At 45.0% G+C, this 21,370-nt stretch overlaps 2 protein-coding genes across 2 annotated transcripts in view; one reads left to right on the forward strand and one right to left on the reverse strand.

Moving 5' to 3' along the window:
* Nucleotides 1-816: 816 nt before the first annotated feature.
* LOC132455768 (heterogeneous nuclear ribonucleoprotein K-like) lies at nt 817-13,640 on the reverse strand. The gene is made up of 16 exons (XM_060049729.1): nt 13,153-13,640; nt 12,643-12,733; nt 11,852-11,952; nt 11,673-11,733; nt 10,615-10,657; nt 8,736-8,808; nt 8,076-8,189; nt 7,419-7,547; nt 6,736-7,049; nt 6,156-6,209; nt 5,367-5,406; nt 3,129-3,144; nt 2,908-2,940; nt 2,728-2,795; nt 2,466-2,635; nt 817-2,088 (listed from the first exon to the last, which is right to left on the reverse strand). The coding sequence occupies exons 1-16, from the start codon at nt 13,180-13,182 to the stop codon at nt 2,058-2,060; spliced, it is 1,368 nt and encodes a 455-aa protein (XP_059905712.1). The 5' UTR covers nt 13,183-13,640; the 3' UTR covers nt 817-2,057.
* Nucleotides 13,641-19,936: 6,296 nt separating this feature from the next.
* The window catches only part of ntrk2b (neurotrophic tyrosine kinase, receptor, type 2b), a 13,785-nt gene continuing 12,351 nt past the window's right edge, over nt 19,937-21,370 (forward strand). Inside the window, exon 1 of the mRNA XM_060051074.1 lies at nt 19,937-20,667. Coding sequence (XP_059907057.1) covers nt 20,471-20,667 — 197 coding nt within the window. The 5' untranslated portion in view covers nt 19,937-20,470. The remainder of the gene's footprint in view (nt 20,668-21,370) is intronic.

Raw genomic sequence — 21,370 nt, forward strand, 5'->3', positions numbered from 1 at the left:
CAGGAACTGAAGACTTGAGAAAGACGTCGACGAAAAAACACCATTGCTAGACACTGACCCACACGCACACTTCCTCAATATTGCCTTTCAAAAGTTTTAATAGACTGAAAATAGGCTACATTCAGCAAAAATACAATAACAAAGAAAACTGTAAGCCAATTATTGTATATGATTTAATCACAGTAAGGCATGTACATGAACAAAAAAATAATAATTTGTAAAGTGATAATATATAATAATGGGAAAATATCACAAGACTTCCTTTTCTGGCCCGGTCTCTTTCAAAGAGGCAATGGTGACCAAATTATCTTATAATACTGATTATTTACACCTTTGCATCAGCTTCCTGTCCTTCAATGCAAAACAAATGATTTTTTATCAGTTTGTCTTCAATTTGCTATGCATAATACTCCCAAACAAAAAGCCCATGTATTACAGTATTTCTCAGTCGCTTTGGTACATTTCTCAGATCAGAATTGAAATTCTCAAAACTACCTGTTCAATCTTCACATCATTGTGTGGTTTGTGCACATCAAAAAAGCAGTTTCTCATTTCTTTGAACAAGTTGCAAATGCTTTGGTACATTCATGCAAATGATTATGTACAATTATCTGCTCTTTCCTACATTATCAATTGCTTATGTCATGTTGATCAAAATGTATTGCAATGGGTCTCTATTGAATAGTCTCACCCCCACAAGATTTGGGCCTTAGTTCATTGCATAAGTCTTTACATGCAAAATGGTTGAACAAGTTGTCATAATATGTCAAGCATATTTCTATACATTTCCATTAGACTTTTTTTCTAAGTCTGTCCTGAATTGGTAAATTGCTACCAGGTGAATCTTGATTTCTCTAAAGAAGGGAAATGTGTGAAGTGTTAGATCAACCAACGATCAACCAGTTTACTGGAATAGCTCAAAGGTGCATCTCCTGAACCATGAACTGGCAAGTATATATATAGCTGGAGCACAACACAAATTTACATTGTCTGCAGAAATGCATGCAGTTTACCCTAAGGAGATTGTCCTATGTTCACATTTCCTGCAATGACATGGTCTGTCAACAAATTACAATACAAACAGTCAAAGCGTAAATGTGAATCTTGTCCAGTCTCTTGCAATCAATCTCTCACATACACTAAGGTGTAACTTAAAATTTACAATAATTGTCTTCAAAACTTTAGCCATGGTTTACATCAGAACATCCCTCCAGAGTACACTGTTATATTGACAACATGACTAAGCAATTTGACTGTCTTATCCGTACACAATGACGCAAGGACTTGTCATTTTGATGGCACTGACATGTTCATTGACACAGATATTTACTTTTGAGAAACAAACTAAGGATTTTGGGCAAGAGACTTGCTTTTGCATGAAATCCATGGTGTTTTGCTAATTGTACGAATTGTTTTGAGAAATGCACTTACTGTTTTGCAAATTTCAATTCTGATCTGAGAAATGTACCAAAGCGACTGAGAAAAACTGTAAATCATGTCTATTTTTGTGCATTTTTTCCTAAACATTCGAAAGAATTGTGTTAGAAGAATTGTTGGTAAAAGTATGGAAATCGATTTCTCGCTTAAGATATACATTTAACAATTGGTTGTTACTCCTTGGTTTATTTAAAAATAATTACCTCATTAAAAAAAAGAACGAATCAGCTCAAGGTCTTTTGAGAGTGTACCAAATAATTTGGAGAAAAGCTAAAATCCAGAAAATTAAAATGACATTCTGCTGTACTGGAACACAGCGGTGGCACAGGGGGTGCTAGGGCACACGTAACAAAATAAAACAAGGTACCAAACAAGTGAGTTTACTCCAATTACAGTACATGGATCCAGTAAAAAAACAACTAATAAAGTAAAATGAAAACATCAGCACAGAAGGTGGAGGCTGGTAACTTGACAGCTGGGAAACTCGACGTAGCAGACCATTTATGATGAAGAGGAAGGGGCAACGTCTATCCCAAACAAAGGAATAGGTTGAATATGGATAGAAGAGCCCAACAGTTATGGCAGTATTGCTTCTCCTTCCCCCCACGTCCTTGGTTGTCTTAGAAGAACCGTCCAGAGAACTGCTTCACACTGTTAAAGCATTTAAAAAGGGGAGGAGGGAAAAAAAAATACATTTTAGGACCTCAAGAGTTAAAAAGCTGCTAAAAATTAAACATACACTGTGCGATAATACATTGAGATTACAGTGTATTACACTGTACCTTCATAACCCTTATTAACAGTTACAAATACGTTTTTTGTAGTTCACTTTAAGATCTACAGGTTTAGTAGTTAACCGGCAAAAAACACCTACTGGTTGTCTCTCCATTATGCGATGGGATTCAAGGTTAAAAGGTCAAAGGTTCCACATCACTTGTAAAGTAAACAAGTAGTACAAGGTCAACTTGAGTACAAGGTATGGCTCCCACTGCCAGCCGTCTAAGAAGGGCACCCCAGTGGTTACGTGCCTGTTCTGTAGGAGGAACTGGGCGTTCTGGATCTGGTCCTGGGTCCCTGTGATGGTGATGATCCGGTCCTCGGAGCCCTCTAGTGGCTCATCGATCTTGATCGAGGCCCCCGACTCCGACCTGATCTGCTTGATCCTCTGGCCCCCCTTACCAATGATAGACCCCGCCAACTTCAAAAGAAATGGAAATGCTGATGATTATTGGGTCTCTTGTTTGGTGGACGGTATTTCGTCAAGAGATTCAAAGGGTTCTCGGGACTAACGTCTTTGGGGATGGTGACTTGTGTGGTGACGACTGGTCCACTCATGTCCCCGTAGGAGCCCCGGCCACCTGGGCCAACACAAGGACCAGACATAGAGGAAACCTCAGGGAAATGTCACCTTTTAAAATACACTTAGTACACAAATAGTGTTGATCCCTAAAAATACAAATATACACTGACCAGGCTGAAAGGGTTCCCAGTTGGCATTGCGGTCTATGGAATAATTGACAAAGAAACATAATATGAGAAATAAGGATGACATATACAATACATTTATTACCAATAAAAAAACATACAAAAAATAAAGATGGGTCGAAAACAATTAAGGAAAGAGTTTCTGTGAACTAAATGAATAAATAAGCATTCCCAAAGTAAGCAGGCACTAAACATATCACACTCACCGTGAAAACCTCCACCCTAATTCAGGAGCCATGGAAGAAAGAAACAACAAAAGTTAAAATTAAAACGAAAATTCATGACAAACCTCAATAATAATAATAAATAGGAGTGCAATCAGTCTGCAAAGATATATTCCCAGCCCACATGCACTGCCGACCCCAGCGATTTGCGGGGGCATGTCAATCGGGGGTGAAGAGATAGGCCTCCCGAAGCTATTTAGAGTGATTCTGAGTCATTGATTGACAGAAAAGGCTGTTAATGTGTGATTTTGCGCCCCCTGTGGGTGAAGTGGTGCCTAGCACTAAATTGACCTTTTTTGTAATTGGTGACGTAATTGATTGCACGATTAACACAGAGGTAAAAAGGTTTAGGATGCAAAATACCGCCTGCATACAAAGTATGAGAAGTGTGCCTCATTGGGGGCTGATCGGCTGCTCGTTTAACTTTGACAGCGAATAATAGCCCCGATGGATGTTTGAGGGAACCAAAACTAAAGTTAACGTAAGTAAATTGGAGCTTGTACCAGATTCTATTTTTATACAATGAGGACAGTCCTAAAGCCACAAAAAGATGATCTCATCATCAAAATAGGCCTAAGAAAATTCCATCCATTAAATCACATTGTACTACAAAAGTGGAGTGCAGAACGCTGGTAGGGCATGGAGTAGATTTATTATACAGCTTTTCAACATTATATTATTGTTGTGTCATTTAATACAACATCCCACATCATCCTCATGAGATGTGCACCACTAAGTATATAGACTGAGTACCTGACACATATGGATCCCATGCATAAGGTAATCAGTCTGATGCATGGGGAACCCCACGCATCAGGTAATCTTTGAAACCATGCTTACAGGAGACATTGAGATTAATATTTGACAAAAGGGCTGCCCAAGGTAGAGCAGGGATAATTATTAATTTTTACTTTGAAGGAGAGAACTCTGCGGTCAAGTAGCGGTCAAAGAACACACACACACACACACACACACACACACACACACACACACACACACACACACACACACACACACACACACACACACACACACACACACACACACACACACACACACACACACAGTGTTGATATAAGTGGGTGTGTCCAGAGTAATATATTGACTAAGGTGAGGTCAATGATCAACCCATTTCCTTTCTGCTGAGACATTTATAATTCTTTACAAATATACATGCATCACTGCTTGGGTAGTTAGTGGATTACCGTATTATATAAGCCATTACCTGTCCAGAATTACCTGTCTAAGAGTCAAATCAAGTTCAACTAGTTTAGCCTCTCTCAATCCATCATCATCTCATGAATTGCTGCCTTGTTTATTTACATTGAATACAATGATTTGATTAACACCATCCACCAATTTGGTTACCCTTGCTGCTTTCCCCCAAAAACGATTCACTTGCAGTTTGACCTAAAAAAGATACTGGCCCGTGCGTTGCTTTTGTTTCACCTTAATTTGCTAGCCTTTCTGATCTCTGGACTACGTACTTAGCTGCTCTACGGTAACCAAGGATACAACCGTTGCCAGGCAACAGCGGGCCTAGACAAGTGTACATGCCCAGTGTCCTAGCCGCTGTGTCGCTACTACTACACAAGAAAAACAATCCTGGTTCTACTGCTCCCTCTCTCCTCAGTCCCAAGCCACAAACTAGTAACTTACACAGGTAAACAACTCATACTACTACAAACAGCTGGTAACTTACACAGGTAAACACCTCATACTACTACAAACAGCTGGTAACTTACACAGGTAAACAACTCATACTACTACAAACAGCTAGTAACTTACACAGGTAAACAACTCATACTACTACAAACAGCTGGTAACTTACACAGGTAAACACCTCATACTACTACAAACAGCTAGTAACTTACACAGGTAAACAACTCATACTACTACAAACAGCTAGTAACTTACACAAGTAAACAACTGATACTACTACAAACAGCCTGTAACTAATAAGTAATGACCTCATACAACTACTAAAAGTTTGTAACTAACAAGTTAACACTTCATTTATTACTACAGACAGCTAGTAGCTTACAAAAGTAAACACCTCATACTACTACAAACAACACAATAAATCACCTCATATCACTACAAACAGCAAGTAACTTTCACAAGTTAACACCTCATAATACTGCACACAGCTAGCAACTAACAGCAGTAAACTCATGCGTGTTAGCAGGTGGGGGGGCGGGCGGGCCCGGTGAGACTCACCATGCCTTCGTAGGGCTCTCCCAGCCGGCCTCTTCGGTCGCTGGAGAGTAGAGGGGAAACACAGGGATGAAGCCTGGCCAATCATAGACCCACTGCTGTTTACTAAAGACCCGCTAATGGTTACTGGTTACTATTTACTACTACATTTCACTTTTATCGGAGGCCACGTACAGTGAATTCAGATTCATGTCGTTAAGGACCAGTTACGGTTAGGCAGTAAGTATGCCTGTAGTTAAAGGTGTCTTATTATACCACCAGGTGTGAGTGTGATTAGCCATTACAAACCGTTTTGGAAAGCAGCCTCTTCTTTCATCACAAGTGGGTGTGTCCACCTAGATGTATGCTGGATAGATCCGTCTACCAGCCTACCCAGTGGACTGTAGCAAACCTTGCTCTTCTATCCGTCATACATCTAGGTGGACACGCCCACTTGTGATGTCACAACAGGCCGATTTTCTAAATAGCTTGTAACGGCTAATCCCACTCACACCTGGTGGTATAATCTGTCCCCTTTGAGGCTGTGGACGTGGGAAACAAACCTAGTCCCCTTTGGCAGGGTGTCAAACACCCTTCCACCTACACTATCCCGTCCCACACTAGACCATGATTGGGAAGTGTCCAGTCTAGGTCGGACGCGTTCTCTATCGTCTTCTACTTTACAGATGACCATTGACGAGTTCATCTGACCGGCGCCCAACAGTGGGGTCGAGGGCATCAAACAGCGTTTGGCTGAGGCTTAGGGGCAGGTGTAACATGCTCAGCCCACGTGAGAGGCATCCCCGCGCTCACTTGTTTCTGTCATCCATGCTGCCGTGGTAGCCTCCGTGGGGAAACCGGTCTCCCCTGGGAATTGACGGCACACGGAAAGAGTTGGGAATCACAAGGAGAGACATGAAAAGCAAATGGTGCACTGAATTTTGGTTTCATCGGGACAGAGGGAGAGGGAGAGAGAGAGAGACACACAGACACAGACAAGCAGGCAGAGACAGACAGACAGAAAGACAGACCGACAGAGTGAGTACAGAGTCAGAGACACAGAGAGAGCAACAGACAGACAGACGGAGACGGACAGACAGACAGACAGACAGACAGACAGACAGACAGACAGAGTGAGTACAGAGACAGAGACACAGAGAGAGCCACAGACAGACAGACGGAGACGGACAGACAGACAGACAGACAGACAGACAGACAGACAGACGGACAGACGGACAGACGGACAGACGGACAGACGGACAGACGGACAGACAGACAGACAGACAGACAGACAGACAGACAGACAGACAGACAGACAGACAGACAGACACGGACAGACAGACAGACAGACAGACAGACAGACGGACAGACAGACCGAGGAGCGCCCCCTCACCCTCCTCTGGTCAGCGGCGGGGGGGGCAGGGGTAGGTTCCGCGCCCGGCCCCCTCCGGCGACCCTGCTCAGCGGGGGAGGGGGCGGGGGCGGGCCCCGGCGGGGGCTCATGTCCTCGTACTCCCGCCGCGGGGCCATCGGCGGCCGCTGGGGCGGGGCCATGCGCTCGAAGACCCCCCTCAGGGGCCGCGGGGCGAAGCCGCCGCCCGGGGGCCGGCGGCCGCGGTCCTCGAAGGCGGCCGTGTAGCCGCCGTAGTCGTAGGTCTGGTCGTAGAAGTTGGGGTCGTAGGGCTGCGTCCGGCCCTTGACCGTGGCCTGGGCGAGGCGGAGCGACAAGAGGGTCAGGAGGACCCCGACCCAAAAGGGTCCCAACACAAACGACACACGGACAAAGCGAGCATCGACGCTGGACACTGTGCGCAGACGCGCACCGACAGAAGAGCAGTCGCGCCCCTCTGGGTGGCTGTTGAGACCCGCGGCGTTCGTGTAAACCAGCCGCGTGTCAGTGGTGCGTGGCTTCACCTTTTAAGCACTTGGCGTAGTTGTTTATAGGTCATACTCTTGTTTATGTTTTCGCTTTTTAATGTTAAACTCGGTCCATGTTCTTTGCTGTGTGGCCTCCCCTCGTTAAGCCCCTTCGAAGACGCTCTATAAATACAGCCCTGATTTGATTGGCCCAGCTACCTCGGACACCAGCTCCATGATGACCTTGATGCACTCGACGACCTGCTCCGGCCGGCCACCGACCAGCACCACCCGGTCGGTGGAGTGGGGGCAGCACTCCTGGAACAGCTTGATGGAGGTCTCCGTGTTCTGGGACACAAGCGGGAGGGAGGGAGGGGGAGGGAGGGGGGGAGAGAGAGAGAGAGAGAGAGAGAGAGAGAGAGAGACAGAGAGACAGAGAGACAGAGAGACAGAGAGAGACAGAGAGAGAGAGAGAGAGAGAGAGAGAGAGAGAGAGAGAGAGAGAGAGAGAGAGAGAGAGAGAGAGAGAGAGAGTGAGTGAGTGAGTGAGTGAGTGAGTGAGTGAGAGAGTGAGAGAGAGAGAGACAGAGACAGAAAGACACACACACACACACACACACACACACACACACACACACACACACACACACACACACAGACAGACAGAGAGAGAGAGAGACAGAGACAGAAAGAGAGAGGGACAGAGACAGAAAGACGTTGAGACAGAGTGACAGAGAAACAATGTACGATGCCCTGATCAGACCAGCCAATAATCAAAATGGCTTGACCAAATTTACAGATAATCTCCAATAATTCCGAAAGACATTCTGCGGGTCAGAAAATCAAAATAGAGTAACACAGGAACCATGTTTTTACCTCTCTCAGCTCTTTAATCTTGGCCCCCTTCACCCCGATAATGCCCCCGGCCATACTCTGATGGATCAACAGGCGCAGCTCGCAGTCAAAATCCATCCCGCTGTAATGCTGGTACTAGAAAGCAGAAGGAAATGTTCACAGGACTTGTAACTTGGCCACTCGATCGCTGGGTTCCCCTGGCAGCCTTGCATGGCTCACCACTACTAACCGCATTGGGATACATTCAATTCCGGTTCATTCAGTGCCTTCACATGCACAGCGAAAACACGGTTAGACAGAGTCACCAGCAGGTTACAGTGGTTTCCCAGTTGTGGGATATTAACACACTCATTAACTCGTTTACATGGCCACTAATGGGTTACGGAAGTTCGATTAGCGACGGACGCCAAATCCAATTGTACATTCATTGCTTATACTGATGACAGAACGGCTGCATACGAAACCACACAGCGAGTACGTTTACATGCACACCGCGTTTCGGATGACATCCCCAGTGCGGCATATTGTGATTGTATGTGTATAACATGTCAACGACCAGAAACCTGGTTAGGACAATTATTCACAACCAAGCGGGACCGAGATGGGACCAAGACGACCGCTAGGGGAATGAGGACCATTGGGCAGAGTGTGCAAACGCAATGAATAACCGTAATCGCTCACCTCCTCCAGAGTAGGGATGATCTTCACCAGGATGTCTCCTATTGTGTCGATGTTGGCGTTCACACTGAGGATCCTGTCAGGGAGACCAGGCAGGTAAGCAAACATAGCAAAAAATAAGAAAAAACTACTTGTAGATAATCTAGATCACTGATAGGAAGGCTGATTAGGCAATCCAAAAATACAATTAATGTAGGTGGGTGGGTGAGGAAAGGGGATTCAGACAGTTTTTTGTATTGTATATTGTAAACTTTACACACACAGATCTGAAAAGGGTCCCAACAGTAGACTGGTCAGTTGAGCTGCCGACATGCATTCAATAATTAAACATGTAAAAACTAATAAATGTACACAGGAAAGAGAGAAAGCTTGGGACATGGGCAGCTGTACCCCTGGGATACCACGCTGGAGCGTAGGGGAGGAACAGCAAGAGGACCAGGAGAAAGAGGAGCAGGATCAGGAGGAGGGGTAGGAGGAACAAGACCAGGAAGACGAGGAGGAGGGGTGGGAGGACCAGAACCACAGAGACGAGGAGAAGGACAAGGAGGGGGGGTGAGAGGACCAGAAACAAGAAGAAGAGGAGGAGAAGGAGGAGGAGAAGGGGTAGGAGGACCAGAACCACAGAGACGAGGAGAAGGACAAGGAGGAGGGGGGAGAGGACCAGAAACAAGAAGAAGAGGAGGAGGAGGAGGAGGAGGAGGAGGAGGAGGAGGAGGAGGAGGAGAAGGGGTAGGAGGAGCAACAACAGGAAGAGGGGAGGACTAGGACCAAGATGCTCTGTAAGGTGACCTTGGGTGTCTTGAAAGGCGCCTCTAAATTAAATGTATTATTATTATTATTATTAAGAAGAAGAGGAGGAGAACTGGGATCAGATAGAAGATAGGGATGAATAAGAACAATAAGAGGAGGAGGAGGAGGGGACCAAAGAGGAGGAGGAGGAGGAGGAGGAGGAGGAGGAGGAGTAGCTGTCCCACCACCAGTATCTGTGGGCATTAGGGGGATGATCCAAAACAGAAAAGAAAGAGAAAGAGAAATAAGTGTGGACACGCTTCACTCAGTGTCGGGGAAGAGGAGACTATGGAGTCAGGGAGGTGGGGAGTGGCTGAGGGCAGAGGGTTAGCAACAACGTGACAGATTAGCACACTGATCTGACCTGATGGGAGGGGGGGGGGGAATCTGCGCACAAGGAAATGAAGAGACATCGACAATGAGACGTGACGCAGCTGGGCGGGGCGGGGGGGGGGGGGGGGGGGGGGGGGGGGGGGGGGAGGTTGGTAAGGAGGGAGACGGAGTGGGGGTGAGGCAGGCTGGTAAGGGGGGAGACAGGAGTGGGGCTGCAGGTGGTAAGGGGAGACAGGAGTTGGGGTGAGGTTGGTAAGGGGGGAGACAGGAGTTGGGGGGAGGTGGTAAGGGGGGAGACAGGAGTTGGGGGGAGGTTGGTAAGGGGGGAGACAGCGTGGCGTCCATAAGAGTTTGATCAGGACTAAATGATCTCACTGGAAAGAATAAAAACAAAAAAAAGGACAGCTGTGTTTGGCTGCAAACGGAAAGAAAAGGCTGGGACACAAGGATGGTACGATCCGCTCTCGAGAACGATCCAAAGTACCGGAGTGGCTGCAAGGCGACCCCAGTTTAACAAAGACGACAGAAGATGAAATGGGGAAATATAGAATTGGTTTTTCTTCCAAGTCGGGGAGAAGGTGGGTGGAGGGGTTGGGGATCGGGGGGGGGGGGGGGGTGGGGGGGGTTAACTACTATACGATGTAAATAACAAAAATATAACAAAGGCGTTCAATGCTAAGAGAATGCAGGTAATCAAAGAGACAAGTGTGTTTCACTGTGCTAGTCAGGCAGTGAGGCATTGAACTGGTGGGGGACATACCGCTCTGGCCCACTGCTGTCTGGGACTGACACACTGCATTGTACTGGATGGGCCGAGGTGGAGGTGGCGGTGGTGGTGGAGGAGGAAGAGGAGGAGGAGGAGGAGGTGGTGGTGTTGGTGGTGGAGGAGGTGGTGGGTGGTAGAGAAGGAGGAGGAGGTTGGCATTGGGCATGGGGCAAACCAATCACGAGTAGTCATGGTAAGGGGCAGGTGGTTTATGGGCGTGGCCAACCGGGAGTGTCAGGTGGGCGATCGGGGGCAGGCGCAGGTTGGGCCAACGCAGAAGGGGGCGTGGCCATCCAGATCAGAGGCGGAATGGAGGAAGGTGGCCGAGAATAAACCAAAATCAATTAAAGTAAGTAAGGTGTGGGGGGGGGGGGTGGGGGGGGGGTGGTGGAGAAGGAATACATATTTATTTGAGTTCACGAGTTATTGAGTAATATTAAAAAAGGGGAAATTAAAAAAAAGTTGAGGATTTAACATATGAAAGGGTACATATTTGATCGAGTCAAAGATGGAGATATTTAATCCATATAGATCTTGCCAACCATTCCGTTTAATGTACTAAAGGGGTCTTGGTTGAAGAGGAGTTTTGCACATCTTCTAAGATCAACTGTAGCATTGAAGCTATTGTTCCACTGTATAATTCAAACAAATCCTCATCTACAAAGCACCTGAAGAACAGTCGTGTACAATATGGTTCAGGGAATTAATGGATTCAAGTACATGAACAGTACTTTTACCCGACAGCGTGTTGTTAAAACACTTTCTTTTGAAGAAATAAAATGTTTATTTTTTTATAGTTCATATTCTTGTTCATGTTTTGCTTTTAATTTAAAACTCAGTCCATGTTATACACAAGCGAAATGCAATGCAATACAGGGAAAACAACTTTGGTTGCAAAGAAAAATGCCTTCCCGATAATCTAAAATAAAAAAATAACTTAATCACTATATACGTGTGTATGTATGTATGCGTGTGTAATATATAAATATAGATATTTATAAACACAGTAACCTGCACCAGCTGTCGAGCCCCATACAACGCCATCTGTTTACTCACATCTGTACGAAGGGCTTTGATATTCTTGCCACCTTTTCCGATCACAGCTCCGGCGTTCTGCGGAGAGACGAGGAGGGTTTCCCCTTTACAAGCCAGACTGAAACAAAACCAGAGTGTAGGTGTGTGTGCTCAAGAGAGAGGGTAGGCGGTACGGATCCATCCAGAGCTTCTTTACTTTGCTCTGAAGCAGCACCCTGAGCTCCAACATCTCGTCCGTGTTACGGGAACGCTTGAAGGACGGGTCGTCCTGCTCCATGGCCTCGGACAAGCGCTCGCCTGCGGGGTGAGAGGAAGGAGAGCAGTGCTTAAGAGTGGAGGACGGACCGCTGCGTTGTGCAGGACGGACAGCGTAGACATCCAATGGGTACGCATCGACACATTGGTCAAATGCCATGACATTACTCTAAGCCGTCTTCTGGAGGAATACGGATATAACGTGAATTGTAGGAGACCAAAGTGGATGAAATAAGATCTCTAGGAGATGTAGCTGTTGCTGTAAAAGTAAAATAATTTTCCTATGCAAGGTCAAAAATAGAAGCAGGCAAACAAGAGCACTCATTTTGGAGTAGAGGAGATGCCGTTTCTGATCACATCCATAAAAAAAAGAAGGAAATAATTTAAAATCAAATAACGAAGTACAATTTTTATAATCAGCAATTATAAAAATGGCAGCAATGTGTTCAATGTGTGTATGTGCACCTGGTGTGTGTGTGTTGGGGGGGGGGGGGGGGGGGGGCACACCCACTGACCCCACTAGAAGAGGGTTTGGCTAGTCCACCAGTCTCTTAACATTCTGTGGGCAACTAAAAATGTGTTAACATTTCAAAAACCTGGCTGCCGCCCTGGTCAGAAGTACATTTTATTTTGGCATACAATAAGCATACAGGGATAGTCAATAGGTTGCCAGACATGCCAGAAATGTGTGGCTTAATAGAGAAATATTAATAGATATAAGACACATTTTACCATTCGTGTCAGTGTTGCTGAATGCAGTCTCATCTTCCATATGATTGAGGTCTTCCTCCATGGTCTCGTGTAGGCAGTGGAGTGAAGGATCCTGTCAACAACAGTTGAAAATTAGCCTGCTTGCTAACACTGGCACATTTACAGAAATGTAGATTAATGTGCAATTTCCTTTGAATAAATAAATGAAATGAACAAAATGTACACAATGGATGTTATTTCTAGACGCAAGTAAAGGAGTAAAAACGAAAGAATCAGAGACTCCCTTCCTGCTTATAGCTTGAACTATCTTAATGCGATATTGAACTTGAAAAGTACTCATGACTCTTCACCAAAACACAGCCTGAAACAAAGGTCACATCAGTGTTGAGCCTGGTTACTACTACTACTACTACTACTACTAATTTGCTAATGAGATTCACCGCATCTATGACAAACCAAATCACATGTCTGGATATATTCTGCTGATAATCCATATGTCATAACCTTTTATTAGACAGGACAGTCCATTACCCAACGTGTTGTTATGTTTAGCCTGCCCATGGTAGCTATAGCCACCAAACGCGCTTGTGTAAAACTGGAGAGCACTATGGCAGGAGATTAACTGTCTTCACAAACTGCTCTGGGTAATAAATCCTTCATCCTAATCAAAGATCATAAGCGCACTGACAACAAACTGGCATTAGCCTTAAGGCCATAGTCATCTGGACGCGGACAGCCTCGCCTCTGCCTCACAAGGCGTGTCTACTGTACACGTTGCTACACCGTACACAGAATACACAGCTACCTACTAGTATTCAGAGTATACAAAGCTACTGAGTACGCACAGCTACACAGTATACAAGGCTACAGTACACATAGCTACACCGTACACACGGCTACACAGTACACACAGCTACACAGTAATCGTTATACACAGTAACTTTTACACAGTTATACACAGCTACACAGTGCAAAGCTACCCAGTATACAGTACAACCAGCGTTACACATAGCTGCACAGTATACACAGCTACACAGTACTACAGAAAGCTACACAGCAGAAACATAGATTGTTTGTTTTTATAAATGATTCTGAGTAAATTATGTAATATTTAAAAGTACATGTATAAACCAACCTGCAGTAAAATCACGTCCACCACGTGATCTTTTCCTATGTTGGACGTCAAACGCGTGGAGCTACGTAGGTACGTTCGTTTCGTTGGGGTCTGAAAACGTGGAATACCGTTCGGTGTGATCCTTTACGGAAGCGAAAACGGTCCGCACGGAAAACAGAGCATGTTGTTCCGCGTCTAGTGGAGCAAACCGAGCGCCGTCTACATTGATATCAAACTATCCCCCAGAGCACGCCTGCTGCTCTGATTGGACAACTCACCGATGTCAGTTATTGTTGGGAAAGAAAAGTTAGGGGACTTTCAATTGGGAGTGAAAGTTCCCGATATTTCCGGACACTACCAATGTTTATTGAATGGTATTTCTCTCTGTCTTTTATCGATTCAATGACATTCATAAAAGTATTATACACTTAATTCTTGACATGCTTACCTGCTGCTGTTGGTTTTATACAGATGGCAAAGACCCAGATAATAAATGTGAATTTGACAAAGCCCTGAATCAGAGCAGGTGTTTCCAGATGTTAAGAGTTATAATTAAATTTTCTCGTAAAACATATATGAGTTGTCATAAATTGCCAGATATTTTTTAGCACAATTGGGCTAAACATATCATCAGTTGAATAGCGTTTGAATAAACTGGAAAATGTACATTCATCCTAACCTGTTTATACAGTCTGGTCTTAACGGAATAGCCTTTGTTATTGGAGAACCAAATGTGGCTCCAGATAGACTCCTTAACCCAATAGTGAACAGAGGAGTTATATGCAGTGGGCCTTCTACTTGACTGTTGAAAATTATATATTTTCAGGCTTCCTTGAACCCAACTTGGCAATGAATGAATATATATTGATATATATTTGTTGTTTGGCAGTCCTGGCAGTATGCACTATACATTACACTTGGTTTAATTATTATGATTAAATATATTTATAGTTCTGATCAAAGTCCTATATTGAGTCTGAATAATTGAGAGAATGCAAAGTATCCCACTTCAGTATATTTCCGATACAGAATTATAGAATAGATCATTTTCATATTAATCAAAACATATAGCCCTTTATTCATTGTCCTGAAACTGATCGATTTATAATAGCGTAATACCTCTCTATGACTGATATCATGATTTCCAAATGTAGTTTTTTACAACAACGCAATATAAATACAATATTGTGACACTTGCTTATTGTTCAACTTAAGACAAATAGACAAATAGACCAATTATTGTTTCGAAGGCCATGTTGTTGATTTTACTTCATTCCAAACGATGCCCATGCACCCCCAAATAATCCACATACATAAACACACACGCACGCACACACACACACTCACACACACACATTACACTCACACTCACATACACACACACACACACACACACACACACACACACACCACACTCACACACACAAACACAATCACACAAACACACGCACACACACACGCACACACACACACACACACACACACACACACACACACACACACACACACACACCACACTCACACACACACACACACACACACACACACACAATCACACAATCACACACACACCATCACACTCACACACACTCACACACTCTCACACACACACACACACACACACACACACACACACACACACACACCACACTCACACTCTCACACACACACACACACACACACGCACACGCATATACATACACACACGCACACACACACACACACACACACACCATCACACACACAAACACACACACACACACTCACCACACTCACCACACACACACACTCACACACACACACACACACACACACACACACACACACACACACACACACACACACACACACACACACACACACACACAGACCATCACACTCGTTGAAATAGGGGGGCCTGAGAGGTCTTACTAATCCCCCCGCCCCCACCCCATCACCTATCAGTTTGGATGGTGTCCATCTTGATCTCTTTTAAACAACACCTCCCTTTTCCCACTGTGTTTTTTTTATGCTCTTTTGAGATATAGGCAAGCTCTCATCCTTCTATAGTCTGGGGTTACCATGGGAACGGTAATAATTCAGTTCTTGATGTTTCTAAAGCCCTGCGTACATATTTTCATCTGCATCCATAGCGACACTTGACATTGTCCGCGCTGTTTGTCAGAAGCAAGTCACCATAGCGACACTAACCATGCAGGCGGCGTCACGGATCATGTGTCCTATCCGTCTGTGTTTTGGTTTTATATTGTCAGTGAATTTTAGGAATCTGCCCCTAGATGATTTATTTCATAAGGTTTCAACAACATGGTCTATGATTTGGCAGCTCTAAACTAAATTGAATGGAAATGTTATATTGCACACATAAATGTATTATTGTAAATCTAATCAAGGGTATGAATGACTTGTTCTGCATAGACTGTTTTTATATGAATGCATGTATTAACGTTGATTTTGACACAGCAATATTGTGCAATAAAGCGAAGCACTCAAATGTTGATGACTGAAATCCTTTAACATCGTCCAATGTAAGGTATTGACCTTCATAAATGGCCAGAGCTAATGCTTAGACTACATAGGTCTTTGATATTGATGACATTTACTTACAATGATTAGTAATTTGATCATAAGGCACAAACAATAGCCTAGTTAAATCAACAGGTATTCTGTTCGTTACAATGTAATGCAAGCATCTTCTAAAACAGAAACAAATAAAAAATAAGACGTTCAATAAACGTGATGGGAAATATATTTTGCATGCCAATTCAGTTTGTTTAACCTTTGTGTCGTGTTCGTTTCTCTCCCCTTACTTTGGTGCTCCCGGTCAAATTTGACCTGCCTGTTTTAACTGCACTTACAATAAAAAAACAATAATCATTGCCAAATTTGATTGAACTCCCTTTTAACCTGTAAACAATGCCTCAGACTACTGGTTTACATGAATAACTGCAGTGAATAGGAGTTACAATAGGAATTATTGTAAAAAAAAAAAAAGACAGAAAAATCAAAACAGAGACCAAATTCACAGAACATCAACATGAACACATCGTGTGTGTGTGTGTGTGTGTGTGTGTGTGTGTGTGTGTGTGTGTGTGTGTGTGTGTGTGTGTGTGTGTGTGTGTGTGTGTGTGTGTGTGTGTGTGTGTGTGTGTGTGTGTGTGTGTGTGTGTGTGTGTGTTCAAACACAGGAGTGGCATTTTGCAATCAGGTCGCAGTGTGCCTTGCAAACGTATGCATCACATTTGAAACATGTAAGACTTGTCTCATTGTCTCTAGGGGCACAGAGCTGGCATCTCTTCCATTTTTGCCCCTGTTTTGGGGGGAGAGCGGCCAGGGCAGTGGCGAGGGCTTGCAGACTCCTCACCAGACTGCCATAGGCTGGTGTGCGGGGAAGGTGCTGGCGCAGGTGAATTAGAGGAGTCACTAAAGCTTTCCCAAGCTCTGCCAGGAAGAGTCTCCTCTTGAAACATTTCCCCTGATTCCAGACTTGGTCAATCGCTGACCACACCACATATGCATTACATGCAGACACATCTGTGTATGTACCAGTAAGCTGCAATGAAAGGAACAATGACTAGATTTGAAACAATATTGAATCTGTCTTGCACAAAATGTTTTACATGAATACAAGTAAATCAAATGCATGACAGATGAAAATATACATTACCTTATCAAGGCAGTCAACGCCTCCTTTGTTTCTGTTGTAGTCCAGGATGATCTGGGGTTTCCTGTGCTCTGCTTTGCTGACAGCGGCGTATTTGTGTCGAGCGCTCATCAGGATGACATTCTTATTTTTCTTGGGCAAATATGACACAAGACTGTGTGTGTCAGTGAAAGCAAATTTGGATGATAGTGCATTTCTCCCTCTGGTCGAAACCAGTGCAGGGGGAAGTTGAGGCGTGTTCTTCCTCACTGTCCCCCCATGGTGAACTTTCTTTTCAGCAGCTCCTGACCAAGCCCATGTGATGTGAAAAAGTTATCACATGTGATGTTATGCCCCTTGAGAGCGGCTGTCATGTCCAACACAACACGCATGCCTTGTTTTTTTTCTGGCCTTCCAGTAACAGGTTTCCCCGTGTAAACCTGCATATTCCAGGCGTAGCGGCTCCTGGCATCACATGCTGCCCAGATCTTGATCCCATACGTACCGTTTGAATGGACAGCGACCTCGGAAAGGGACCAGGCGCTCCTCCACCCACCTGTCCCAAACGTTCCTGATGGCAGCCAGTTTGTCGTCTCGCCAGCGGAAAGGTCGTGTAGCTCTGTCATCAAATCTGATAGCCCTTGAGAGGATATGAAACTGCTGCATGGACATAGTTCACCGGAATATAGGCCTCCCCGACTCTGCATCCCACAGACTTTTTCTAGGCTCATTGTTGGACCGATGTACTCCTGCTAGAGTCAACAGACCCATGTAGGCTTGGGGGTCTACCTGGTCCAATGTCTTCCATGTGTCCGCAAACACACGCCCCCCTTCCAGGTTTGTCATCGCCAGTATAATTTCCACAATGGACTCTGGTAAAAAGAGTTGGAAGCTGGACTTGATGTCATCCACACGAGATGCTGCATACCGTGTTGGCCCTGGCGTCATGATACTTTCCTCTCTTGCTCTGCCTCCTCTGTCCTGGGGGGATGAATACCAGATCAAGTTGCCATCCTTGGACTGGAATTCCACCTCAGGTGTGTCTTCCCCAGGGGCCTCTTCGCCAGGTGCCTCTTCCCCAGGGGCCTCTTCCCCAGGGGCCTCTTCTTCAGGGGCCTCTTCCTCAGGGTTCTCTTCCTCACCATATGTTGACTGTTCGGTCTCATGATGGTCTGTATCAAAATCAGGATTGTTGTCTTATATTTCTGAGGCTTCCTCCTCTATTTCTGGTTCAACTTCAATCCCCTCTTCATCAGTTTGATAAAAAAGGTCAAGAGCCTCTCAGACAGAAAATCGTCTGATCGGGCGCTGAATCATTGTGGTCATAGTAAAATAAGAGCAATGCACAAGCAAGCTATATATAGGGGATCTGTGAGAAGATATCATACATTTTGTATTGAAAGAGTGGTTCACGTGGGGGGATAGGTACATAAGCACGGGAAAGAGAGGACACCTAATTGTTCAGTCTGAAAGGGGTTCACGTGGGATGGAGTGTGTGTGTGTGTGTGTGTGTGTGTGTGTGTGTGTGTGTGTGTGTGTGTGTGTGTGTGTGTGTGTGTGTGTGTGTGTGTGTGTGTGTGTGTGTGTGTGCATGTGTGCCTGAACGTGTATGTGTGTGCGTGTGCATGTAGGTGTGTGTGTGTGTGTGTGTGTGTGTGTGTGTGTGTGTGTGTGTGTGTGTGTGTGTGTGTGTGTGTGTGTGTGTGTGTGTGTGTGTGTGTGTGTGTGTGTGTGTGTGTGTGTGTGTGTGTGTGTGTGTGTGTGTAGGTGTGTGTAGGTGTGTGTTTGTGTGTGTGTGGTGGCGGTGGTGGATTTGTGGTTGTGTACTATCTGATGGATGAACACAATCTAGGATCACCCGTTCATTCCTATGGCGGTCATTTTTGACCACACCACAGGTGTTACAAAGTTGACTAAACAACTTAAAATTCAATGAAAGTAGTGATTAGCAATTGTATATGTTCAAATGCCTAGTGTGGAGGATATCATAAGCCCTCGAGACAAATAAATGTAAAACACAATATTTATGATTGATTGAAATGGAAATCGGTCGGATTTGACCCGAACACGACAGGAAGGTTAATAATAGCCTCTTTCCCCAGCTCTTGTTCTTCTCAGAGCGGAGTTAAACCCATGTGGAGCTCACAGACATAATATAGGTAGGTCCAACTATTAAGATGCAACCCGTCTTGTGCGTCAACTGTACGTCACGCGTTAGGCCCTAATCGCCCCCCGTAGAACAGTTTGGGTGTTTAAAGGCGCTGCTCTCCAAAACTACGAATTCACAGTAAAAATGCGAGAGGCTAATATTGGACACATAGACAACCTTGCCATCATTTCTCGGCTGCACACGCTAAATAAAGCGGTTGACCTACATTGGCTTGTTTGTCTAATTGTGCAGGTGTCTTTATACCACTAGCCCACTACAAATGTGGAATTCTCGCCAGAATAAAAAATATGTCTAATTAGAAACGGTCACGTCAAACGGACTGGTTAATGTTACCATCTGGAGAAAAAAAAGACATCCTACGTAAACCCCATTCCAGCGATGGCCATAAGAGATGCGCTCGTGTTCAACCATAATCGATAGACGAATGCAGGTGCCCTGCCTCCCTTACACACGCACTCTCTAACATCACCACGCATTCTTTCCCCACTGTGCAGTCTCTTCTTTTTTTTCCTCTCACCACCAGCACCACCACCACCACCACCACACTGGATATTAAAGAATCACCCACAGGACCTTATAGCTCCGTGATCATCAAACATTTGGAAGATCATTTTTCATTTTGAGAAGGCAGGGGCGCGGAGGAGACGACGGAGGGAGACGCCAGCCTCCAGGACAGACCACTTGACACCTCGATATGCAGTAGGTAGTGTGAACGCGATTCTGCGGAGACTATAGCAAGGCCATTCCATGGCATCTTGAGATTAAAAAACAGTGGTCCGCTCTGTGGCTCTGTCAATTTTTTTTTTTTTGGTCAACGACGGTGAAGAAGTGGGTTTTTTTGTGGGGGGGAAAGAAATCTCTCAATAATTCAATCCCAGCACATTCCGTCTGGGGGTATCGTGTGGGCTTATCATTGGGACCTACGATGGACACCGACGCGGGGAAATGTGGAATGGCCCGTCTTGGATTCTTCCTTCTGCTCCTCGTTCTGTGGAGGTCTGGCGACGGGTGCCCCGCATCGTGCTCTTGCAGCATCTCGCGGATTGCTTGTATTGATTCTGTACCGGGCATCGAGGATTTCCCGTTTCTTACGTTGGATGACATGGAAAACATCACCGAAATGTAGGTGTCTGAGAGAAAAAAAACAAAACACATCGAACTGACACGTCTCTGAATCCCTCTCAACGCTCATCCTTGGGGTCAATAACAACACAGAACCCTACACATACAGAATTATTATTCTTATTATAATAAGAAGGATACAGATCATCAAATGGTAATGATAACACATGTAGGCTACGCGAACGTAGGCCTATATAGGCTGCACGCGTGAGCGTTTATTATCGACAATTGGCGATGTTTGTAAGAAAATACGCGAATAGCCTTTACGTTTGGAAGGTAGTGTGTGTGTGTGTGTGTGTGTGTGTGTGTGTGTGTGTGTGTGTGTGTGTGTGTGTGTGTGTGTGTGTGTGTGTGTGTGTGTGTGTGTGTCTGTTTGTTGGTGATTCTGTGTGTGTGTGTGTGTATGCGTGTGTGTCTGTGTGTGTGTTTGTGTGTGCGTGCGTGTGTGCGTTTGTGCGTGTGTATGTGTGCGCGGACATTCGCGCGCCAGCGACTCGACTCGTGTGTTTATGTTTCTGAACGTACATGCGTGCCTGTGTGTAAAAGTGAGAGAGGGGAGGTAGAGAATGCACGAGTGTGTGAGGCTGCCTGCGATCTTGGAGCGTCCGTGTGTGTGTGTGTGTGTGTGTGTGTGTGTGTGTGTGTGTGTGTGTGTGTGTGTGTGTGTGTGTGTGTGTGTGTGTGTGTGAGTGTGTGTGTGTGT

The sequence above is a fragment of the Gadus macrocephalus genome, chromosome 4, assembly GCF_031168955.1.
Source record: "Gadus macrocephalus chromosome 4, ASM3116895v1".
Taxonomy (NCBI): domain Eukaryota; kingdom Metazoa; phylum Chordata; class Actinopteri; order Gadiformes; family Gadidae; genus Gadus; species Gadus macrocephalus.